Source organism: Eriocheir sinensis, chromosome 18 (genome assembly GCF_024679095.1).
Source record: "Eriocheir sinensis breed Jianghai 21 chromosome 18, ASM2467909v1, whole genome shotgun sequence".
NCBI classification, from domain to species: Eukaryota; Metazoa; Arthropoda; class Malacostraca; order Decapoda; family Varunidae; genus Eriocheir; species Eriocheir sinensis.
Window position 1 is genome coordinate 10947860 of NC_066526.1, and position 26446 is coordinate 10974305.

General features: G+C 41.4%; 1 protein-coding gene and 2 long non-coding RNA genes across 7 annotated transcripts in view; 2 read left to right on the forward strand and 1 right to left on the reverse strand.

Moving 5' to 3' along the window:
- LOC127000295 (choline O-acetyltransferase-like) overlaps positions 1-19028 on the forward strand; it is a 142949-nt gene extending 123921 nt beyond the window's left edge. For both annotated transcript variants that reach the window (XM_050863835.1, XM_050863836.1), the window contains exons 14-15: positions 13462-13662; positions 15547-19028. In XM_050863835.1, the coding sequence (XP_050719792.1) occupies positions 13462-13662; positions 15547-15753 (408 nt within the window). In that variant the 3' untranslated portion in view covers positions 15754-19028. The remainder of the gene's footprint in view (positions 1-13461; positions 13663-15546) is intronic.
- A 758-nt stretch (positions 19029-19786) lies between these two features.
- On the forward strand, positions 19787-20623 carry LOC127000296 (uncharacterized). The gene is made up of 3 exons (XR_007753865.1): positions 19787-19928; positions 19993-20184; positions 20249-20623. It is a non-coding gene; the product is annotated as an uncharacterized LOC127000296 (long non-coding RNA).
- A 1450-nt stretch (positions 20624-22073) lies between these two features.
- Positions 22074-24873, reverse strand: LOC127000298 (uncharacterized). 4 transcript variants are annotated; one of them, XR_007753868.1, is made up of 3 exons: positions 23101-24873; positions 22438-23049; positions 22074-22131 (listed from the first exon to the last, which is right to left on the reverse strand). It is a non-coding gene; the product is annotated as an uncharacterized LOC127000298 (long non-coding RNA). The 4 variants fall into 4 exon arrangements; XR_007753869.1 differs by lacking the exon at positions 23101-24873 and having other exon boundaries at positions 22438-22775; positions 22879-22989; XR_007753867.1 differs by lacking the exon at positions 23101-24873 and having other exon boundaries at positions 22438-22826; positions 22879-22989.
- Positions 24874-26446: the final 1573 nt, after the last annotated feature.

Here is a 26446-nt window from a genome sequence, read left to right on the forward strand (position 1 = left end):
TTGCCTGATGCACTAATCTTTTTACTCGTCGCCTTGCATCATTGTAAAGTCTAATGTTTTCAGGCGTGCTTTGGTCTTTCTTTAACCTGTAAGACAATTTTCTCCTTGACTGAGTGTTTAATTTCGCTATTAAACCAAGGTGGACTTTATTAGTGTTAATTCGCTTCGCACAAGGGGACAAATGTGTCCTGCTGAGTGAGTAAGTGATTTTTAAAGTTTAGCCAGGCGTCCTCTGCATTGCCGTCATCTGATAGTTGCATATCTATTAGTTTTCGTCGGATTTCTACGAAGTTGGCTCTTTTGAAATTGGGCACCTTAACTTTATTTTCAGTCACCGATGTTTGAGCTCTAATGTCAACGCGCACTAGTTTATGATCGCAGGAACCGAGGTGTTCTCCTACCGTGACATTACTGACTAGGTTATCTTGGGTCGCTATAACAAGGTCAAGTATGTTATTTTGTCGAGTTGGTTCAGAAACCATTTGGCTTAGATAATTTTCCTCTCTAAATTCGATCATTCTATGGGACTCACCTTCTGTACCCGACAGTGTCGCCCAGTCGATATGGGGGAGGTTAAAGTCTCCTAGTATCAGTGAGTCGCTGTTATTAAGTGACTGCCTTAAGACGCTGTACATTTCAAGATCGCCGTCAAGTGATTGCCCCGGAGGCCTGTAAGTGACAGATATATTTAAATTGACTTTTGCAATGTTTACTCGCACGCACAAATGTTCAACGTTACTGTTTCTTGGTGTTTTGTCAGTAGGTTGCAAGTAGCTTTTGACAAAAAGGGCGACGCCACCGCCTCTACGGTTTACACGATCATTGTTGAAGAATCTGTAGCCATCTATGTTGTATTCGGAACTTAAATCAATATTAGTGGTGTCGATAAATGTTTCGATTATAGCAATTACGTCAAAGTTTTCTGTCAGAGCAAGACATCGCAGTTCATCAAATTTGTTTCTTAGGCTACGCGCATTGAAACTAAGGACTCTTAGGTTATCTTGAAGCTTGGTAATAGAGGTACTGGAGGGTTCAATGTTACGAGTCTGTTGCGGTGTATGGTGTCTATTTACACGGGCGGGATGGAAGGACGTGGCAGAGAGTCGTTTTTTGTTGTTCGGGCGTTACGTACGGCGTTGTTGAGGAGCCTTCCGAATCTGGCTGCCCCGATGGGGGACAGGTGTATGCCGTCCCTTTGGAAAAGTTTACTCTGGCCGTAGAAATGGTTCCAGGCGTTAAAGAACTCGACGTCAAGTTCTCCGCAGAGAGTCTGCAGGCGGTTGTTGAGGCTGAAGGCCTTACTGTAGAAGTCGCCCTCATCCCATGTCCGTGGTAGAATTCCTGAAATCAAAATATTAGGGGATTTAGACTTATACTGCTGGATGAGCCTACGGTACTTGTCCAGCAGTTCCTCAGACCGGGTCGTGGTGATGTCGTTTGTACCTGTGTGGAGAACAAAGAGTGAGTCATTAGAGGCCACAGCGGAGACCTCGTCCAGTGCAGCTGTGATGTCGTCAACACCAGCTCCAGGATAACAGTAGTTACGCCTACGACGGGGGACTCTGCCACAGAATTCAACCACCTGATGGCGAATCATAGAGTCACCGACCAAGAAGGTGCTCTGTTCCTCGTCCTCCTCCTCCAGTATGGCAAATCTGTTGTAGCAATGAGTAGGATAAATGGCTCTAGGGGCGGGTCTGGCTCCTCCTCTCACGGGGGTGAAGCATTCAGCGTCAGCTCTACCGGTCCCCTGTGACGTGCCTTCTTCGGAAGGTGGTTGGGCATCGAGTGCAGGTGAGGAGGGTGATGAGGCGTCAGTTGCAGCAGGGGCGACGATGTTGGCCTGGATAAACTCCTGCAAGGTATCAACATTACTTGTTAGTTCGGTGATCTTCTTCTCGCCAGCCGTCAGCCTTTCGTCCTGTTGAAGGAGTCCCGTTTCCATCTGCTGTGTCAACAGGCAGATCTTGCAGACGGTCGATCGTCCTGAGAAGAAATGACCAGAGAAGTTTCCTGTGCAAGTCGAACATTTCTTTAGCGCCATCTTGGTAAGGAGGAGAGAGCAAGTGAGTAGTGTTTATCTATATATTTGCTTTGCTTTTTCTTTTTCGTAGGGCAGAGGGACGCGTGCGTGAATAAGCGAGAATAAGTGTGAGAGAGAGATGGGAAGGCGTAGGAGGAGATAGGGATGGAGGGAGGAAGGGCGAAGGAAAGGAGAGAGAGGTGGGAACGAGATAGGGAGTGAGGAAGGAGAGACAGAGAGGGCAAGTGGGGGTTAGTAATGAGAGAGAGAGAGAGGGGGGGGGGGCAATGGAGAGGGGAGGCGAGAGAAGAGGAGGAGCGAAACGCGAAGGACGAGAGGGAGAGACGCAGGTGAGGAAAAATTTAGAGGATTAGTGTGTCTCTGGGAAATACTCTGGTCAAGTCAGGTCAGGTAACTCTGAACACCTGCGTAGGGAGTGGCGTCGGAGTGGAATCTGGAAATATATAAAGAATGTGGCGGAAAGAGTGTAACACTGTGTTTTGTGTATATGTGTATATATGTTTTACAGGGCGCTACGGCGAGAGGGTAGATACAGGCAGAGAGAGGTAGTAAAAATAAGGGCAACACTTAATCCTGTCCAGCGAAGCACGTGGTCACACAGCAAACAGCACACCTCTGCAGGCAGCTAACTCGGTTGACAATAAGCAGTACGCAACACGACGCGAAATAGCACACGGCACACAGCACAGCAAGATCTACAGTACAGTTCAGTACAGCACACGAGGGTGGAATCGCAAGCGAGAGAGGTCACGGAAGTGGGAGCGCGTGCGAGAGAGAGAGAGAGAGAGAGAGAGAGAGAGAGAGAGAGAGAGAGAGAGAGAGAGAGAGAGAGAGAGAGAGAGAGAGAGAGAGAGAGAGAGAGAGAGAGAGAGAGAGAGAGAGAGAGATAATTGTAACTGCATCAGAACAGAAGTAAACAAAGTATTAAAATTATATTAATGACACTAACGTCGATAATAATGTAAGCAGTAGTTTTAATAGCAGTGATAGTATGAACACAAGTAATATGAATAATAATAATGACAAGAATATTATAGTAATACTAATAATAATAGCAATAACAACAATGGCAACGCTAATAATAGTAACAATGACAAAAAATAACAATGATAATTATAACAATAATAATAATAGTGTCACTAAATAAACGTTGTAGCCTATATCAAGGTGTATGAAATGATTAATTGATTTATATGACCAAATTTAAGCTGCAAAGGCGCTGTGGCTGGCTCCTTTTCTTTCCTTTACGTTAACATATGTTTTCATATCAATCATTTCATTACGCTAAGTATATATTTGCTATTTTTTGGTGGATATGAAATATAAATGAAAATATTGATAACACTGATTCGACCATAACCAACAACAACACCGCCCCACCGCGCACCGTATGTAGTTGTCTGCGGGTCGACTGCCAACACCGGTTTTTCACTCTTTCAAGGCTAAATTGAACTAAATACAAGTAATAGATTAAATATACTACTACTACCACTACTGCTACTGCTACTGCTACTACTACTGCTACTACTACTGCTACTACTGCTACTACTACTACTGCTGCTGCTACTACTACTACTACTACTACTACTACCACTACTACTACCACTACTACTACTACTACTACCACTCCTACTACTACTACTACTACTATTACTACCACTACTATTACTACCACTACTATTACTACCACTACTATTACTACCACTACTAATACTACTACCACTACCACTACTAATACTACTACCACTACTACTATTAATACTACTACCACTACCACTACCACTAATACTTCTACTACCATTACTACTACTGCTATTACCAAGAACACAGCAAACACAGACCTCATAACCCGTTCCTGACCACCGATATAACTTTCTCCACAATTTTTTCTGTCGATAAGAAAAGAAAAAGAAAGAAATTGAGGAAGAGCGCGAAAAAGCAAAAATGAAAACAAGCCCCCAGATCCTTCCCTTCAATTACCTTGTCTTCGTGCGGCCAAAACGAGTTGAGGAAGTTGCCTAACCGGATCTTCCTCCTCAATTGGCTTCATTACGCACCTCTCCTTCCTCCTCTTCTTTCTCCTCCTCCTCCTCCTCTTCGTCGTCTTCCTCCTCCTACTTCTCCTCTTTATTCCGATCCATTTGTTCCTCCTCTTCCTCCTCCTCCTCTTTCCCCCAACTCATTCGCTTTTATTCCTCCTCCTCTTCCTCCTTCTTCTTCTCCTCCTCTTTACTCCATTCCATTTGTCCCTCCTCCTCCTCCTTCTCTTCTTCTTCCTCCTCCTTCCCCCAAAAAACATTTGTTCCCACTCTTCCTCCTCCTCCTCCTCCTCCTTCCCCCAACCCATTCGCTTCTTTTCCTCCTCCTCTTCCTCCTTCTTTTCCTCCTCCTCCTCCTCTTCGTCGTCTTCCTCCTCCTACTTCTCCTCCTTACCCCATTCCATTTGCCCCTCCTCCTCCTCCTCCTCCTCCTCCTCCTCCTTCCCCCCCAAACCATTTGTTCCCACTCTTCCTCCTCCGGAAACAGAGAGTAGTTCTAAACGGTGTTACATCTAACTGGCTCGATGTCAGAAGCGGCGTACCTCAAGGGTTAGTGCTTGGCCCCATGCTCTTCTTAATTTATGTTAATGATATCGATGATGGGCTCACTTGCAAAGTATCAAAATTTGCTGATGACACAAAAATTGCTAGTAAAGTAACTGCGACACTCGACGAAGAAGCTTTACAATCAGATCTAGATCGACTTGCACGTTGGGCCAATCAATGGCAAATTAAATGTTACTTTGACAAATGTAAAGTGTTGCACATCGGAAAAAATAACAATCGCTTTCGGTACGTAATGAATGGCCAACAACTTTCTGCAGTAAGTAAAGAAAAGGATCTTGGAATCACTATATCAAGCGATTTAAAGCCCGGTCAGCATTGTTCAGAGGTAGTTAAAACTGAAAACAAATTTGTTGGCTTCATCGGACGAGTCTTTAATAATAAATCAGAAAAAAGTAATATTAAAACTGTATAATTCGTTGGTTCGACCCCGTCTAGAGTACTGTGTACAGTTTTGGTCTCCCTATTACAGAAAAGACATAGAAAAGTTGGAACGGGCTCAACGAATAGTAACAAAGATGATTCCTATGTTGAGAAATTTATCATATGAACAAAGGCTTAAAGAAGTAAATTTATTCAGTCTATCAAAACGAAGAATGCGAGGCGATCTAATAGAATTGTTAGGCAGGATACGAGACGCTGGTGGGTCACCAGTAGTGTGTGGCGTCCTGCCAAGGAGGGGCGTTGGCGATGGATGGCTGTCCAGGGCGATAGCAGTGAACAGCAGACTTGCTGAGCACTGCGAGCGCAATGGGTGGCTGTTCGTCGACAATTGGGACCTCTTCTTTGGCAACGACGCCCTCTACGCCCGTGACGGGATACACTTGACGTTCAAGGGTGTTGAGGCTCTCTCAGACTCCCTTGAGCGAGCAATTGGTACCCTGAGGGATTTTTTAGTATAGGCGGGAGGGGACATCTAGCTCATAATATAACCAGGCAGCTTAGAAGTAATTCTAGAGGAGTAACAGAGGACGGGCTAAGAATCTTCTATACTAACAGCAGGAGCCTCAGAAACAAGATAGACTTACTAAGGGGTGAAGCTTGTTCAGAAAATTTTGACATAATAGCGATCACTGAGACATGGATAGACACTGCTAATAGAAATTTTAGGTCAGAATTTGAAATAACGGGTTATCAGATGTTTCACAAAGACAGAAGGGGCAGAAAGGGAGGTGGAGTTGCGCTATATGTTAAAGACTCACTTAAATGTTTAGTTAACAACTCAGTCAAAACTAACATGGATTCAGAATCAGTTTGGGTGGACGTTTACAAAGGGAAAGAAAAATAACTCTAGGAGTTATATACAGGCCACCCAACCTTAACAGGCAGGACACGAGTATATTACTACAGGAGATTGGCAGGGCGAGTATGAGTAGAAATGTCTGCGTAATGGGGGACATTAATTATAGGAATATAGACTGGGAAGATCTAGTGGGTGACCTGGAAGCCGAGGACTTTCTTGAAGTTATACAAGATAATTTCCTTAAGCAGGTAGTTACTGAGCCTACCAGAGGAGATAACATATTAGACTTAGTCCTAACCAATAATGGGAACTTGCTACGTGAGTTGGAGGTGGGCGGAGAGTTAGGAAATAGTGATCACAGAACGGTTCGTTTTAGCTTAGACTGGTAACCCGCGAACCAAACACAGTGTTAGTGCCATATTTTAGAAGAGAAAACTACGAGGTGCTTCGAAGACATATTGAAGGTGTAAACTTGTATAATTTAGGTATTCATGAGGGCCAGAACTGCGGATTGGAGAGCCAGGAGAACCAGGTAGAAATGTCTTACAATAATTTAGTTAGAGTAATAGTAGAGTGGCAAGAACAGCATATACCACAGCGAACACTTAGAAAAGAAAACAATGATCCTAAGTGGATGACTCGTGGACTAAAACACGAGATTGTGTTAAAGAAGGGAATTTATCAGAAAATAAAGAATGGTGAAACACATCTCAGGGGCCGGTACGTCGAACTATCTAGATTAGTTAAGAAAAACACCAGGATAGAAAAAAAGAACTATGAGATCAAAGTAGCAAATGAGGCGAAAAGTAATCCTAAGGGCTTCTTTCAGATGTATAGAACAAAAACACGGGAGAAAATTGGACCGCTGAAATCAAACACAGGGGAGCTAGTAGAAAATTACGAAAATATGAGCACATTGTTGAACGACTACTTCCTTTCAGTATTCACACAGGAGGATCGAACGACTATACCGGAAAGAGTTCAGGTGTACGAGGGCGGGGATGGCGATAAATTGAGGGATATAATCATTACCAGGCAAGTAGTTCAGGATGAGATAGATAAGCTTAAGAAGAACAAGTCGCCAGGTCCTGACGGGATATTTCCGAGGGTATTAAAGGAGCTAGGTGATATAATCAGTGACCCACTAACCGACATCTTTAAGATGTAGGTAAATACTGGCTATGTGCCGAGCCTATGGAAAGTTGCTAATGTGACGCCGATTTTTAAAAAAGGGGACAGGTCAGTTGCTTCAAACTATCGCCCAATTAGCTTAACATCGGTTATAGGGAAGATGCTGGAGTCCATAATAGCCAGGAACATTCGGGAGCATTTAGAGAAACATAGCTTAATTCACGACTCGCAGCATGGGTTCACAAAAGGTAGGTCATGCCTCACCAATCTCTTGTCCTTCTACAATAAAGTATTTGAGGCGGTTGACAGAGATGAAAATTATGATGTAATCTATCTTGATTTTAGTAAAGCGTTTGACAAAGTTCCTCACCAACGACTGTTGCTTAAATTACAGGCTCACGGAGTAGAGGGTAAAGTTTTGAACTGGGTCAAGGCGTGGCTTAGCAATAGGAAGCAAAGAGTGCAAATCAATGGTAAAAGATCTGACTGGGGATGTGTTACGAACGGGGTCCCACAAGGTTCGGTATTAGGTCCACTTTTGTTTATTATTCATATCAATGACTTAGACACAGGAATTAGTAGTGATGTTAGTAAATTTGCAGATGATACCAAGATCGGTAGAGTAATTGAGTCGGATCAGGACGCTAGTATTCTCCAAGGTGAACTCAACAGATTATATGACTGGGCGGATAAATGGCAGATGGAGTTCAATGTAGGGAAGTGCAGTATTCTGAGTGTAGGTAGGAACAACCCCTCACATAACTATTGCTTAAATGACACTCTCATAAGTAGGTCTGGGTGCGAGAGGGATTTAGGGGTCTTAGTGAGCTCTGATCTCCATCCAAGGGCACAATGCATTCAAGCTAGAAATCGAGCTAATAGGGTACTGGGATTTATTTCAAGGAGCGTAAGCAACAGAAGCCCCGAAGTCTTCCTCAAACTATATTTAGCATTAGTTAGACCTCATCTTGACTATGCGGTTCAGTTCTGGTCACCCTACTATAGAATGGATATCAAAATGTTAGAATCGGTGCAGAGGAGGATGACTAAGATGATTCAGGAGTTGAGAAACTTGCCGTACGAGGAAAGACTCAAACAGTTAAACTTGCATTCTCTAGAAAGGCGAAGGGTGCGTGGAGACATGATCGAGGTTTATAAATGGATGAAGGGCTTTAATAAGGGAGACATTCATAAGGTTTTGTTGGTAAGAGAACCGGGTAGGACACGAAGTAACGGGTTTAAACTGGATAAATTCAGATTCAACAGGGACATAGGCAAAAATTGGTTTACTAACAGGGTGGTGGATGAGTGGAATAGGCTTAGCAGTCATGTGGTGAGTACCAATACAATTGTCACATTCAAAAATAGACTAGATAAATTCATGGACAGCGATATTAGGTGGGGTTAGATACACGGGAGCTTAGGGTCAAAGGAGCTGCCTCGTACAGGCCTGCCGGCCTCTTGCAGACTCCTGCGTTCTTATGTTCTTATGTTAAGTGTTTAAAATGTTTAAAGGATTCAGTGATATTAATGCGGAAGATTACTTTACAATTGATCGATCAAATAGAACAAGAAGAAATCACAATTTGAAGATAAGTGGTAAAAGATTCTCGTCGCACGAAGCTAAACACTTCTTCTTCAATCGAGTTGTTAATGTTTGGAACTTTCTACCCTGTGATGTCGTTGATAGTACAACAGTTACGGCCTTCAAGAATAGATTAGACAAGTATTTTGAATCCAACCAGCAACTAAGATATTACTCATTGTCGTAATAACGTTAAGTTCTTTCGAATACTGGTGTCCTTGTCCGCTTTTATCGCCCGGTTAGTGGAAGCAGTAATGGTAGTTCTTTCCTCTTTCCTACATAATTTCCATGCAGTTTTTTCATGCTGCATGGTTCTTTTTCCTTTCCTGCCAGCTTTGGCTGGAGGATGGGGGGTGGGGGTGGGGGTGGGGGGAGAGGAGCCTTCGCCTTTGCTGTCCTTCATCTTCCACCTTTGATTAGATAGTTAGTGTAGCTTGTCACAAACAGCCTCGTAAGGACCAGCAGGTCTGCTGTTGTTTGTTCTTCCTTTGTGTTCCGCCTCCTTCCCCCAACCCATTCGCTTCTTTTCCTCCTCCTCTTCCTCCTTCTTCTTCTCCTCCTCCTCCTTCTCTTCCTCGTCTTCCTCCTCCTACTCCTTCTTACCCCATTCCATTTGTCCCTCCTCCTCCTCCTCCTCCTCCTCTTCCGATTGGCTTCCAGTCACTAGTGGAGTGCCTCAAGGGTCAGTGCTGGGACCCATTCTCTTCATCATATATATCAACGACCTCGAATCAGGACTGAAATCCACAATATCGAAATTTGCTGATGACACTTAGATGGGGGGAAAGGCCCTCACAAAGACCGACTGCGAAATCATTCAGAAAGACCTCAATCACATTATCGAATGGTCGGAAAAATGGCAAATGTCCTTTAATGTTGACAAATGCAAAGTCATGCACATTGGGTCCAGAAATAGTAACCACACATACATCATGAATGGGAGACCTCTGCAAGCGATGCAGGAGGAAAAGGATCTTGGAGTCACTATCAGCAGTGACCTGAAACACGCGAATCACTGTAAAAAAGCATACAACAAAGCCAACACTATGCTCGGGTTCATAGCGAGGAACTTCGAGTGTAAAACGCCAGACGTGATGCTATCCTTGTATAATTCCATGGTAAGACCGCACCTCGAGTATGCAGTACAGTTCTGGTCTCCTAATTACAGAAAGGACATTGATTTACTGGAAAGGATTCAACGACGCGCCACGAAAATGATACCAACCTTAAGGGCTCAACCGTACGAGGAACGACTCAAGCGACTCAATCTCTTTACATTAGAGAAAAGACGCCTACGAGGAGATATGATTCAAGTCTTCAAGTATCTAAAAATTCAATAACGTCGATTACTCCAATTTCTTTGAATTGCAAACCAACCTAAGAACTAGAAATAACGGTTTACCCATTCAGTCTAGTCGATGTAACACAGACATCGGAAGGAGTTTCTTTTCAAACCGAGTCATCCGTCACTGGAACAATCTTCCTTCAGAAGTAGTAAATGCGAATACTATCAACTCCTTCAAATATAGAATCGACCGTCACTTCGCTGCGTCGGGAGTAAACTGAATATTGAGTTGCTTTCATCTGCTCCTCAATATCGAGGCGCTTTCATCTGCTCCTCAATGTCGAGGTGCTTTCATCTGCTCCCCAGGCCCCAGGCTGTCGAGCAGATTAAATCACCAAAGCGGGCAACCTCGTAATGAGCCAATAGGCTTTCTGTTGCCTGCGTTTCCATGTTTCCATGTTTCCATGTTTCCTTCCCCCGAAATCATTTGTTCCCACTCTTCTTTCTCCTTCTCCTCCTCCTCCTCCTCCTCCTCCTCCTCCTCCTCCTCCTCTTCCTCCTCCTCCTCCTCCTCCTTTTTCTCATCATCTTAACGAGGACCATAAGAGAGGTAAATTAGGCTCAATGAGATCAGCTTTTTCCTCCTCCTCCTTCTCCTCCTCCTCCTCCTCCTCCTCCTCCTCCTCCTCCTCCTCCTCCTCCTCCCCCGCCTCCTCCTCCTCCTCCATTTTTTCATTTAAGACGTCAGAGAGAACTTTTGGGAAACAGAAAGAGTTTTATTTTTTTATTCGTGTTTATTACGAAGTGAATTGGGTGATTAGCTCAGTTCCTCCATGGTTATGTATTATTCTTAAATGTTTCTCTCTTTTATTCTTCTATTTCCGACGCCCTTGAATTCAGATTATTTTATAGCCTACTCTCATCATCATCATCATTTCGTTTAACGTCCGTGTTCACTCTTCCTGAGCGGTTTGACGCTTTATGGCTCTCCTTCATTCTACTCTGTCTTCTTCCCGATGCTCATCCAATCCCATCAATGACAAATCTTCCTGTATACACCTTCTCCACGTTTTCCTAGGTCCACCAACTGGCATCCTTCCTTTTACCTTCAATCTCTCCAAAACTCCCAGCACTGTATCCTCCCCTGCTCTCTTGACATGTCCCATCCATCGGAGTCTTTCCCTTCTGAGCAATGTTTCCAGGCCCTCTACTCCACATCTGTTAGCTACATCTGCACTGGACTATCCTACTCTATTTATTGCAATGTGTATTTTCTACTCTCGTTTTTTTCTAGTTTTCCTTTCCATTAAAACTTTATACGCTTTTTTTTTATATCTACTGGAATCTAATATTTTTCATGCTCGATTTTTTCATTATGTTTGCTCTTTCCTAACATCTTTTACTTTCTCGCGGGCGTTAATATGGATCTTTAATAAATTCCTACTCTACTTATTGCAACGTGTATTTTCTATGCTCGCTTTTTTCTAGTTTTCTTTTCCATTAAAACTTTATTCGTATTTTTTTATCTACTGGAATCTAATTATTATTTTTTAACCTCGATTTTTTCATGATGTTTTCTCTGTCTTTACATCTTTCTACTTTCTCGATAGCGTTAATATGGATCTTTAATAAATGCCTAAGACATTATAAAACTGTTTTTAGCATCTCATTCTTTTATACGTCTCAATATTATATACTTTTCTTCACATTTATTATTCCACATCTCTAATTCAAACTTCATAATCAATTTTCTCTGTATTTTTAGTATTTCACATCTCTTACGTATCTCTTATTTTATCATTTCATCCTTTTTTACTTATATAGCTTTCCTTATTACATCTCCTTTTCTCTTTCCTCCATTTTGATATCACTGGCATCATCTATTTTCTATTTTGACAATAAACTGAATCATCTTTTGTCCAGTTTTTTTAACCGACTCATATATACCACACTACTTTCCCATACTCATTAACAACAATTCTTTTCTTGTTTCTTTTCATTTTCTATTTGATCTATTTTGATATTTTTTTACAACAAAGGAGACGGCTCAAGGGCAACAGAAAGAGTGTAAAGGATGAAAGAGTGAAGATGCTGGTTAACTTTTGCATAAGGGGTTTGGACAGTATCGGGTATAGTTCAGAAGAGCAGTCAGCATGAAAATATCGAAAGAATATAGATATAACCTGGATCATCTATTTTCCATTTTGATAATAACCCGAATCATGTTGTCCACTTCAATATTATTTTAACAGCCTATTAAATACCAAAATACTTTCCCATCCTCATTAACAACAATACCTGTCTTATTTTCTCTGTTTGTCTATAATTATAACTTGAATCACCTGTTTTCCACTTCAATATAATTTTGACTTCCTCTTATATATCACAATACTTTCCCATACTCACTAACAACAACTACTTTTTTATTTCCTTTGTTTTTCTATAATAATAACCTGAATCACCTGTTTTCCACTTCAATATAATTTTAACTTCCTTTTACGTATCACAATACTCTCTCATACTCATCAACAAAGCATCAACGTGAGCACTGCGACACAAACCGCACTCAATAAGAATTCAGGTCATAAAAAGCGACTCGGTGTAAAGAAATTTCCTTCTAATTCCTTGACGTGAGGGCTTACTCCTCCTCATTACTTATGTACCGCGGAGCCCACGCCTAATTAACCCAGGATTTTAATGGCTGTTTTATAATATCATGTAATTCTTTCCCCCTTGCTCTCCTATGTGCCCTTCATCTATACTGTTCCATTTTATTTTATTACATTTTTCTCGCTTTTTTCTTTCCTTTTCTCTCTCTTTATATTCTCTTGTATTTCTTTCCCCTCCTCTCCTACAGACTTTTAATCTCTTCTCTTATACCATTTTTATTTTATTTCATTTTCATTCTCGCTTCTTTCTTTCCTTTCCTCTCTCTTTATATTTTCTTGTAATTCTTCTCCCCTCCTCTTCTATGTACTTTTCCTATCTTCTATTTCATTTTATTTTCTATTTTATTTTCATTCTCGCTTCTTTCTTTCCTTTCCACTTCTTTCGTTTCCCTCCTGTCTTTCCATTCTACTCTCACATCCACTCCTGTCTTTTCCCATCCATCCATTCCACTCCTGCATCTATTTCTGTCTTCTCTCTCCCTTTTACTTCTTTCTGGCTATTATACATTCCTCTTTTAAGTTCACTTCTGTCTTTCCCTCTTCTTCTTTCGATCTTTCCATTCCAATCACATTTCTTCTCCTGTCTCCGCCTTTCTCCTTTCCTATTCCACTTAGTATTCACATTTGACTTCCCTTACACCTTTTCTTCTTTTAGTCTATTTAATCCACTATCATATTCACTTCTGTCTCCTTCTTTTCACTTTTCTCATCTCTGTCTTTCAATTCCACTCTTAAATCAACTTGTATCTTCCCTTTTTCCCTTTTCCTCTTTCCCAAATTTCCATCCACACTCATTTCAACTTGTCTTCCTCTTCCTTCTTATCTCATCTCTTATCTCTCCATTCTACTCATAAATCTACTTCCATACCCCTCTTTCACCTCTCTCTTCGTCATCCCCAAGATCGCGGACCGCTTGGCCAAATACGAGGCAGCCATCAAGCTACAGACGGACATCATGGTCAATAACATCCTTGGCCGGGGCATTGACATCCACCTTCTGGGCCTGAGGGAGATGGCCAAGGAAATGGGACTGCCGACGCCTGAGATCTTTGCCCACGACTCCTACCGCATCGCCAACCACTTCCGCCTTTCCACAAGCCAGGTAAGAAGGAAGGGAGGGAGTATATGTGAGAAGGAGAGGAGTGATGATGAAGCGATAGAAAGGAGTTAATGGCGAGAGAGAGGAATCGGACGAGAATGAGGAATCGGATGAGAATGAAGAGGAAGAGGAGAAAGAGGAGGACGCAGAGGAGGAGGAGAAGGAGAGTGGAGAAAAATAAAGATGTTGAAAAAATGGAAGCAGGAGAAGAAGAAATATGTACAGAGGATAAAAAACAAGATAAAAAGGAAAAGGAGATGATGGAGAAGGAAGGAGTGAAAGGCGAAATGAAAAAAACAATACTAAACGAACAAATTAAACCGGATGAAGATTGAGAATAAGAGGAGGAGGAAGAGGAGGACGAGGAGGGGGACCAAGAGGAGTGTTAAAGGGGAAAGAAGTAGGGCGTTGCTAGATGTCTTTGAAGTTGAAGGGCGGAGAGGTGGAAGAAAGGAGTGACGTGGAGGGCTGAAGGGGACAGGAAGGGAGGGAAGGAAAGGGAGGGAAGAGAGAGAAGGGTGGAACTTAGGAGCTTACTGATAGAGAAGGAGATGGAGAGGAAAGGCTCATGGACAAGAGAGAGACTGAAGAGAAGGGAAAAACAAAGGAGGAGGAGAATGAAGAACAGAAGGAGAAAAAAAAAGAGGAGGAGGAGGAAGACAGAGAAAAGGGTTAGCCAGAGAACATAAGTTAAAGCTACACAAATCAAGAAGTAGAAGAAGAAGAAGAAGCGGAGAGTGAACGAATAACAGCAAGAAGAATGAAGAGGTGGAATCAAGAGCGACCCAAGAGCTATCCAATACCACTTTAAAGAACCTATATATAGACTTCGAGGAATCATTGAACACGAACCATCTATCAATACCTGGGAAGTCAAGAGGCCGAGGAGTGTAAGGAACGTGACAATAGCGACTTAGAGAGAGATAGGAGACTGCAAGGAGGGTTAAGACGCCGACGAAAGAAGATGAAGAGGTGGATACTTATTTCTTTTGTGTTAGGAGTGTGTTAGCGTCTGGAGATGTCACTAGAAATAAGTCCAAACGGATCGGGCTCCTATTACCACTTTTTTCTAAGGCCACAGAGAAGATTAACCGGGTTTTCATTGGTGTTTTTCCCGCTCATGGTGCAGAAGTCGGGTAAAACTGCCACTACGATCACAGAACAGTCCATGATACTTCTATTTCCTAAGCCCACAGCGAAGATTAACCGGGATATCATGGGTGTTGTTCCCGTTCATGGTGCAGAAGTCGGGTAAAACTGTCACTAGGATCACAAAGCAGTCCATGAAAGTCCCAGCAACGTCTATATACGAGAGGCTTTTCAAACGGACGAACTGAGGAGCAGAGACGATTAAAAATTCAGGCTATGAACTCTCCATCTCTCAATTTAACGGATATGAGCACTAAGGCCACGTGAAGTCTATGGTGTATGCTCTCGACGTTACTTTACTTGCTTATTATTCCTTCCGTGGGTCACAGATATGAACATTAGGGACACGGTCTAAGTTGTAAAGCCTTGTTATGGTTCTCTGAGGAAACATTAATTTGAGTCTGATGAGGGAAGGCGAGGAAGGAAGGAAGGAAAGGAAGGAAGGAAGAAGGTAATGATGTTTTGATGGTTGTGTGAAGACGTGACTCAACTTAAGGTATTATGTCTGTGTATATGTATGTATGTATGTATGTGTGTATGTGTGTGTGTGTGTGTGTAGGTAGATACGTAGGTAGGTAGGGATCATTCACTCTTGCTCTGATCACGTGTGTGTTATATACTGCACTAAGAAGCTACGTGTGCGCTTGTGTATGTGCGTGTGAGTCCGTGTGCGTGCGTTCCTATCTACTCCCCTTGTGTGTTCCTCTCCCCATGTGCCCCTGTGGCTGTCTCCCGCAGGTGCCCACGCTGTCAGACTCCTGGATGGGGTACGGCCCGGTGGTTCCCGACGGCTACGGCGCCTCCTACAACCCCCACCCGGACTACATCGTCTTCTGCCTCTCCGCCTTCAAGTCCTGCGAGGAGACTTCGACCCTCGAGTTCGGGCGTAACCTTGAACGCGCCCTAGACGAGATGAAGGTTTTGCTGGAGAATCGATCGGTGTAAGCGGATAAAAGGCGTCAGCAGGCTGGTAAAGGTGAGGGGAAACACGCCAGCCTACATCCACCTACAAACGGGCAAATCCTTAACTGAAGGAGTAACTAGATGACGTAGCAACCATCTGTTTCTACCCAGTCTACTACCCTGACATATGGTGCGCAGAGCTTTCACAAGTAAAGATTGATCGGGACGTAAGTTAACATGCCCCGCGTCCTCAGTCCCTCCTCCAGCCGGTTATGCAACTGTCTGAACCATCGCCTGATACACATAGGTTAAATGAATACAAAAAAGATCGCATTATATAGATTTAACATCCCAGCGGCCTCAATCCCTCCTTCAGCTTATTCTTGAACTGTCTGAACCATCGTCAATAGGTTCAAGGAATACAAAGAGGGATCGGAATACGCTGTCAACAACCCCCGCTGCCTCGATCTCCAGTAACTGTTATATAAGCTCCTTCTGCTGATCCCTGAGCTGCCGGTGTAGACGTTTCAGGATACTCCCCCTAGACATGATTCCCGGAGTCTCTTGAAACTAGTTTTAAAGCACTCCCCAGTCAATTGAAACTAATTAGATAGCACTCCCCAGTCAACTGAAATTGGTTTCATATGACTCCCCATCAGGTCGAAATGACTCACATTATTGGATGAAAAATATTTATTGATGTTGACTCCCATACAAAACTAATCAGTAATCACACTACAGTACATTAATGTTGTCTCCCATCCAAAAGCTAATCACTAATCATGTGCACATTACACACGAATAACTACATTAAAATGGTTGCCTGCTTTATTGTCGAGGTACACTGACTCGTTTAATACTTCTCTGCATTTCGGCCTATGTATATGCCATGTGTGCATAGAACCGAACTTTGCACACACACATACATTCACATGGAACATGTTGGCTGCTGCTAACATCTCTGTTGTTGTTCCCCACACTATATTTTGACGCACTGATTCAACTTTGATGTTTTCAGTGCTGGTAATGAAGTCACATATCAAGCTTCTGACAACGTCGTGTTGGTCCTCTTCTCCAGTGATGGCATATGGCAATGCACGAAAAAGACAGCAGATGTAATGTTGCGCAACCAATATCTTTGCATTATGTGATCGATGACCTTATCCCTGCCAACGTGGCCTCCCAAATCAACAGCTTCGTCGGTGTCACCAGCTCCTCGGTGACTGGCCAGCACAATGTCGAGCTGGTACTGGCGATCCTTAATCACCCGAAGGAAGCGACCTTCTGCAATCATATATAAAAATATCAAACTATAGGCCATTACACCATTTGGCTTTTCGTTTCTACACGAATACACTACTCACCTGTTAAATCTCTCCTGTTCGGCTTATGGACAAGTTTTAGACAGTCGTCTTGGATAACGAATGCTCGACACTGCCTTCGAAAATTTGCTTTTTTTCCCTTGTCGTTTCCAACATGCACTGGATATTTTTTTAACCGCAGAAACTCTTCCACCTCGTCCATTTCAATAGAGAACTCCATGGTGTAAACGCGTTGATGAGCTATGTTTATGGGGTAGCAAGAAAGTGACTGATAAGGCCGTGGTGAGCTGCACGGGTGTTTCACCAGTAAAGTATAAAGAAAACGGGAAGCGAAACGTCAAACACTCTAGTTAGATTCAGAAACACCAAAAAACTTCAAACAAGGTTCATTCGACTACAGAGTCATTTCAAACAGGTGGGGAGTCGTCTGAAGCAAGTTTTAAGTCAACTGAACCTATGTACAGTAGGTTCATTCGACTACGGAGTCATTTCAAACGGGTGTGGAGTCGTCTGAAACAAGTCTCAAGTGACGGGGAGTCGACTGAATCAGTTTCATCTGACTGGGGGAGTCTTCTGAAACAGGGAGTAATTTGAAACGGCTACACCGGAACCATCACCGTCTTTTATGGACATTCAATACCACTTTACATTTCAATCGTTCCTCCCTGCGGGGCTCGAGGTACGAAAAAGGAACGGTCGTGGGTGTCGAGGCGTCTCTGTTGACACACTCACCGGATAACGAACGCCTCAATCACTACGGTCGGTGCTGTCACACGCTTCCAACCTTCACTTTAACTATTTCCAAAGGCCGAAAAGGAGATCAATCGGGTTCACATGAGTGTATTTTTAGGTTTATGTTACAGAAGAAGGGTCATACTACCAGAAGGGTCCTAAAACTACCCCTGGATATGCCCCAAACTCCTATAAAAGCCTTGCCAAATATGTGTACTGGAGCTCCGGAATGTTTAAGAATATATGACACTCAGACGCTTCCATCCCTTATAGCAACTATTTCCAAAGACCAAAACGGAGATCAATCAGGTACTCATGATTGTGTTTTTAGGTTCATGGTACGGAAGAAAGGTCAAACTACCAGGAGGGTCCTCAAAATACCCCTGGAAATACCCTCAAAACCTATAAAAGCCCTGCCAAATATGTGCTTGTGCGCCGAAATGCTAGGAATACCTGTCTTTTGGCGAATCTTATAACTCCTTGACATACCTAGGTACGGTTCCCCTCTCGAAGCAGCAGCAAGGCTAATCGTAGGCGGCAATGCTTCATAATTACTCAGTGACATATCTATATACACGCACGAACCCTCCAATTGAAGAAGCAGCGAGGATAGTAGTAGTGGGCGGCAATGTTTCTCCACTGACAAAATAACACTGACTGACCACATTGCATATATAGAAAGCCAACTCACTCTTTTCATTACTGCCAACACGAGAGCTTCCCCGTTCGATGAGGGGGCGAGAATCTTTTCGAGCGGCGATAACCTTTTTGAAAACATGTAAATCTTCGTTTGGTGAAGATGTATACGAGATGACAAGCTAATCCAGGGCAACGAAGAGCAATACAGTTAGCCTACAGGTTTCTTATAAGTATGTTTAGGGGAAGGACACAACTCAGACGGGATACTTTTAGCAATACTCAGATGGAATATTATGACCTACATTTTTTAATTCAGGAAGCGTAAGGGTTAAGAGCAGCCAAGTGAGAGAAGGAGAAAGAGGGAGAGAGGAAGGAGGAGGAAAAAGGGAGAGGGGAAGGAGGAGGAAAAAGAGAGAGAGGGGAAGGAGAATGAGGAAAACAGAGGAGAAGGAGAAGGAGAGAAAGAGGAACGAGGAGGGAAACAGAGGGGAAGGAGGAAGAGGAAGAGAATGAGGATAAGGAAAAAGAGGAAAAGAGAGAGAGAGGGGAAGGCATATTTAGCCTCAAACAGATAGACAGACACACACACATACACAATCTCCCAGGCACAGCGCTCTCCAGACCCTCCCCACACACACCACACCTACCCTATCAAGTGTGCCATTCCGTTGATCCATATATATTTCCTTTATGTGTCTCGTGGTGGCCATTCGTCCTTAATCTTGACACGGCAGAATGGTGATGGTGACGTGTTCTTCTCTTCCTTTAACTGCAAACCGAAATAAATTAAAAGGAGAGTCAAAATAATAGTAGAAAAGAATGAAAGAAAGCAATACATTCGTAGACTAAGCGGCGTGTGTTTAAAAATTTATGGATGATTGAGGTATACGTTTTCCTAAAGGCTGAAGAGGAGAAACTACTTATCATATGTATTTTAATAGTGGAAAAGATTAAGAATAAGACAAAAAGCGTATTAGAGAATAGAAGTAACAATATAATAGGCAAGGAAACAAAGCTCGAACACATTTATAGAAAAAAAATATAGAAAGATTACGAATGGAAAGAGGAATAAGAGGACAGTGGAAGAAATCTCAAATGATTACATATATTATAATATAGAGTAAGATTACCAATGGAGGACAAAACGGTATAATGGGAAATAAAATAATGCCCATGGATGCTAAGAAGGCAGGAGTATTATATAAAATGATAACGGCGGAAAAACATATCTAGTACTGACTTGTAATATAGAGACAGAGCTTCGATAAGGAAACACAAGAGGAAAGGGCGGAAAGTAGAACAATGCCGAAGGATGCTAAGAATTCAATAGAGGTTAGTGAAGGAGAAAACATTGAAAAGTAGAACAATGCCGAAGGATGCTAAGAATTCAATAGAGGTTAGTGAAGGAGAAAACATTGAAAAGTAGGACAGTGCCGAAGGATGCTAAGAATTCAATAGAGGTTAGTGAAGGAGAAAACATTGAAAAGTAGAACAATGCCGAAGGATGCTAAGAATTCAATAGAGGTTAGTGAAGGAGAAAACATTGAAAAGTAGAACAATGCCGAAGGATGCTAAGAATTTAATAGAGGTTAGTGAAGGAGAAAACATTGAAAAGTAGAACAATGCCGAAGGATGCTAAGAATTCAATAGAGGTTAGTGAAGGAGAAAACATTGAAAAGTAGGACAATGCCGAAGGATGCTAAGAATTCGATAGAGGTTAGTGAAGGAGAAAACATTTAAAAGTAGGACAATGCCGAAGGATGCTAAGAATTTAATAGAGGTTAGTAAAGGAGAAAACATTTAAAAGTAGGACAATGCCGAAGGATGCTAAGAATTCAACAGAGGTTAGTGAAGGAGAAAACATTGAAAAGTAGGACAATGCCGAGGGATGCTAAGAATTTAATAGAGGTTAGTGAAGGAGAAAACATTGAAAAGTAGGACAATGCCGGAGGATGCTAAGAATTCAATAGAGGTTAGTGAAGGAGAAAACATTGAAAAGTAGGACAATGCCGGAGGATGCTAAGAATTCAATAGAGGTTAGTGAAGGAGAAAACATTGAAAAGTAGAACAATGCCGGAGGATGCTAAGAATTCAATAGAAGTTAGTGAAGGAGAAAACATTGAAAAGTAGAACAATGCCGGAGGATGCTAAGAATTCAATAGAAGTTAGTGAAGGAGAAAACATTGAAAAGTAGAACAATGCCGGAGGATGCTTAGAATTCAATAGAGGTTAGTGAAGGAGAAAACATGAAACTCTTGGCCTTGAATGAAAACAATTGTGATAGGGAAACCGGTGACCTTTACAGAGTGGATAGGCCTCGGTAGTGCGGGCCGTGCGTGTACTTATTTTAATCTGGTTATAATGCATTTTCTCATTAATTAAGATTATACGCTTCTCTGACATTTATTTTCCTTCTTCGTGTCCTTCACAATCTCTTTTTTTCTTATCTTTTCTTTATTGTTTTGTCCCCTACAGAATTCCTCTCCACGAATCACATTCCATAGATAAGCATATATTTTAATTCTTCGTATTTTTTCATCATTATTCCCTTTTTCATCATAATTCACCTTTTTTTCCTTCCCTTTTTCCTTTTTTTTTATTTCCAGAACAATTCCTCTCCACTTATGACATTCCATAGATAAGCATATATTTTAATTCTTCGTATTTTTTCATCATTATTCCCTTTTTCATCATAATTCACCTTTTTTTCCTTCCCTTTTTCCTTTCTTTATCTCTAGAACAATTCCTCTCCACGTATGACATTCCATAGAGAGACATATATTTTCCTTCCTCGTATTCTTCGTTATTTCCCTTTTTCCTTTCTTTTTTTTCCTTCCTTTATCTCCAACACAATTCCACTCCTTATAAAATCCCCCCATTATCATTATTTCATCCTCAGCGACAGAGTGAGAATGAAAAGTATTAATTTATCGTTGACGGAGCAGAGATCTAATTATTAAAGATTTAAATTAAAATAAGAATGTTAAGATTATAAAGATCTTATTAAAAAACCCTCTTTGTTCATTGTTGTCAAATGTAATATAGCCATACTTTGTCAGTCGTATTTTTTTTATATTTTTATCTTACTTCCACTCAAACATATCAAAATGTTTTATACGGATTAAAAAAAGTGGGTGAGAAAATGCGACTCGTGAGCGTCGGTTTGAAACGGTTTCGGAAATGTTAAGACCTCCCTCCCTCCTGTGTGTGTGTGTGTGTGTGTGTGTGGGCGGATGAAGTGTGTGAGTGCGTGCGCATATGTGTACGCATGAGAGAGAGAGAGAGAGAGAGAGAGAGAGAGAGAGAGAGAGAGAGGTGATCTGTCCCCTTAAATCTAAATGATTCTACATTAATCAGATGGCTCCAAAACTTATCTAACCGAAAGAAAAATATCACACTTGGTTGGTTGTCTGGATCGGTGACAAGGAAATGAAAACTAGTCATAAATGATACACAAAAAAAGACATCTACGTGATATGAAACTAAGTAAATATATGTACAGTTATGAAATATGTGAGTATTATGGTTACGTATATATAGTCTGTTTTTTGTTGATGAAAGTATATCTATATTTATGTTATGTATTCTTGGATATTAATATATGTGGATGCTTTATGGTCCTCAAGACATATATACGTCATTATTACCAGGTTATGATTTGGATTATACGTTACACCTGATCTCAAAGTCATTATTAGCAGGTTATGACTTGGATTATACGTTACACCTGGTCTCAAAGTCATTATTAGCAGGTTATGATTTGGACTATACGTTACACCTGGTCTCAAAGTCATTATTAGCAGGTTATGATTTGGACTATACGTTACACCTGGTCTCAAAGTCATTATTAGCAGGTTATGATTTGGACTATACGTTACACCTGATCTCAAAGTCATTATTAGCAGGTTATGATTTGGACTATACGTTACACCTGGTCTCAAAGTCATTATTAGCAGGTTATGATTTGGACTATACGTTACACCTGGTCTCAAAGTCATTATTACCAGGTTATGATTTGGATTATACGTTACACCTGGTCTCAAAGTCATTATTAGCAGGTTATGATTTGGACTATACGTTACACCTGGTCTCAAAGTCATTATTCGCAGGTTATGACTTGGATTAAACGTTACACCTGGTCTCAAAGTCATTATTAGCAGGTTATGACTTGGATTAAACGTTACACCTGGTCTCAAAGTCATTATTAGCAGGTTATGACTTGGATTATACGTTACACCTGGTCTCAAAGTCATTATTAGCAGGTTATGACTTGGATTAAACGTTACACCTGGTCTCAAAGTCATTATTAGCAGGTTATGACTTGGATTAAACGTTACACCTGGTCTCAAAGTCATTATTAGCAGGTTATGACTTGGATTAAACGTTACACCTGGTCTCAAAGTCATTATTAGCAGGTTATGACTTGGATTAAACGTTACACCTGGTCTCAAAGTCATTATTAGCAGGTTATGACTTGGATTAAACGTTACACCTGGTCTCAAAGTCATTATTAGCAGGTTATGACTTGGATTAGACGTTACACCTGGTCTCAAAGTCATTATTAGCAGGTTATGACTTGGATTATACGTTACACCTGGTCTCAAAGTCATTATTAGCAGGTTATGACTTGGATTATACGTTACACCTGGTCTCAAAGTCATTATTAGCAGGTTATGATTTGGATTATACGTTACACCTGGTCTCAAAGTCATTATTAGCAGGTTCAGACTTGGATTAAACGTTCCACCTGCTCCCAAAAGTCATTAGGTATTCGCAGGTTCACTGAAATTGCTGGTTTTGTAGTCTTTGAGCCGCTGCGTTGCGTACGGCGCCGCGGGTAGTCTAGCAAAGAGTACATAGACGAGGTGATGCTGACCTAGATGCATTTAGTTACGTAGCGTTGGTCGGTCGGACTTACGAAGACTTTTATGAACCCCGTAGCCGTGTGTCCCGGGAAGAGTTTGTTATGGTATTATAATTTATAGACCTTATTATTATTACTGTGATTACTGGGGTCCTCTGCAGCTCTGATTTCAAGTTAACGAAGTGTGACTTTGCTACGTTGTGTACTCTCTCGGTTGTTCGTTCGTCGCTTGTTTTAAGTAAGGTTGTGTTAGTGAAGAAATCTATTATCCTTCCTGTAATTGACGATATTTACTTTCTAGTCATATTTAAATGTGAGAATCGTTTCTTTACAGGAAGTTTGGTGAAGTTTATGGGAATGAAAAGAAGTTTATCCTCTTCAAAGGGATGCTATATTTGTTTAAAGGTGATAATGGATTCCTTATCAATATAGTTTAGCGAAGGTTATGTTAGTGACAAAGTCTATTCCTCTTACAGGTGTTGGTATTTCTTTTGTTTGTCCTTAGCGTTAGTTTAGCGAAGTTTAGACGTGACAGAGTCTATGATATTTCGTTGATCGTCATATTTATGGGTTAAGATCGTTTCGGGTAATTAGTTTAGCGAAGTTCAAATTAATGGCAAAGTCTATTCCCTTTAAGTGTTGGTATTCTGTTTCTTTGTCTTTAGCGTTAGTTTAGCAAAGTTTAAAATGACCGAGCCTATTCCTCCTATATACAAGTGATGGTATTTCGTTGGCCCAGTCCTATGTATGGGTGAGAATCGTTTATTTATCATTAGTTTAGCAAAGACTATTCCCATAAGGTGTTGGTATTTCCTTTGTTTGTCTTTAGCGTTAGTTTAGCGAAGATTATTCCCCTACAAGTGATGGTATTTCGTTGACCCAGTCCTGTGTATGGGTAATAATCGTTTATTTAAATCATTAGTTTAGCAAAGACTATTCCCATAAAGTGTTGGTATTTCCTTTGTTTGTCTTTAGCGTTAGTTTAGCGAAGATGACAAGTGACAGAGTCTATCCCCCTACAAGTGATGGTATTCCGTTGGTCCAGTCCTGTGCGTGGGTGATCTCTGTTCGTATCTAGGGCGTGTGCAGCCGTGTTCTAGTGTATTGGTGTACGTACGTCGGGGCGTGACTGTTCTTAAGTAAGTGTTTCATGTAGACTGTTGATATTGTAAGAGAATTTAAACTGTTTTTATTGTTGTTGTCGCATATGTTGGAGTGTGCGTGTGAGTGTGTGTGTGCGTAAGAGAAAGTATTTTGTAAGTGCATACGCCTACATGTGTGCGTATGTGCGTTAGACAATAGCCAGCCAGAGCAGTGCTGTCCGTAGGCGCCTAAAGATTTTAATACTCGCTGTCCTCACGTGGGTCTCGTCGGCCACAGGTAAACAATTGTACTGATTAGCGCTCCCGTAGCAGGTGGCCTTGTGGCTGCCTGGCAAAGTGTTGTCGCCACCGTAAAAAGAAGCAGGGGTTCGACTCCCATCCCACTGTATCCAACACCCTGTCTGTCGAGGTGTTGTTGTTGTAGTGGTTGTTGTTGTTGTAGCTAAGTGTTGACTGATGTAGATATATTGTAAATACATATAAATATACAAAGAGGAGATAAAGAAAACTAGGACGTCTTACTTCCCTTCTACTGTAAGTCATAGGAAATAGTTAATGTGTAGAATGGTAATATGGAAGTAAACAAAAGGTGAGGGAAGGAGGGAGAGAGGGGAGAAGGGGTAAATGAGGTGAAGAAACGGAAGATGGAGTAGGAAGAAAGGAAGGAAAGAAGGAAGAGACGGTAGGAAGGGGTAGTGGGCTAGTGATGGGAAGGTTCATAGAGAGCGAGAGAAAGAAGGAAGGACTGATAAGGTAAGATAAAGGAGGAAGGAAGAATCAGAGGAGGGGACACCTGTGGGCCAATACGAGCAATAAAGGAAGCTAATGAAGACGTGAAGAGGTGCCTGATTACCAGTGCCTTGAAAGAAACAAACAACTTCAAGGTTAATAAACAAGAAAAATAGGAAAAGTTAAGAGAAAAATCATATATAAGAAAAACTAGACAAAGTAGAAACAGATAATATTGACACGAAAGGGAATAAATGTCATGTATTTAAACTCAGTTTTTCTCTCTCTCTCTCTCTCTCTCTCTCTCTCTCTCTCTCTCTCTCTCTCTCTCTCTCTCTCTCTCTCTCTCTCTCTCTCTCTCTCTCTCTCTCTCTCTCTCTGATACTGAGAGAGAGAGAGAGAGAGAGAGAGAGAGAGAGAGAGAGAGAGAGAGAGAGAGAGAGAAACACAGATGCCTTACCGCGGACCCTTGAAAGCCCTGAAGAACGCGATGTTGTCAGCGAGCCGAGCAGGGCTCCCACTTTGCCAGTTCAGCATTTCCCCAGATATATATCAAAATTACACTAGATTTGGCACAATTTCCCCAGAATTATACAACACTGCCTTGATGTGTGCCAGCTGTTTTGACTTGTTATACTTGATACTATTTATTATAAAATACATAAAACGGTATATATTTTTATACTGAAAGTACCTAGGAACACTGAAATAAATGTTTGCTCAAAAATAAAATTTTCTATCTCCATTAGATCATCACAAATCAGCATATCAGTGACATATCTTTTGGCAAAACTATATACCCATATACTTTGTAGATATACGAAAAAATATGCCTATTTGGACACTAGAAAAAGGAAAACAGTACTATGATATAGCAACAGCTTACATATTACGCCTAAATTGAAAAAGAAGTGAGAAATCTATAAACACATTATAATTACACATTATATTGATATGGAATTAATGTTTGATAATTTGGCATTATGCTTTGGTAAGAAAAGATACATCACTGGCCTTATTTCCACTAAATATCATCTTCATTCATCACAGAATGGGTGAACATGTTGATTAACTATGCTTAGGTAAGGAAAATAAAGTACTGGCCTTATTCACAGAATGACATTAGCCCTTTATTGACTTGTAATGACAGTATGACACATATTATCTGAGTAACCCTGGATTTAATATGGTAGACTATGATATTTTTGCAGTGGTATTCCCCTTGAGGGTCGGTAATTGGTCCAGGGTTGGCAAAAAACAATGTTTTTTTTTTAAACCCAAAAACCATGTTTTTTTTTTGGTTTAAACCATTTTTTTTTTGGGGGGGGGGTTAAACCACACTTTAT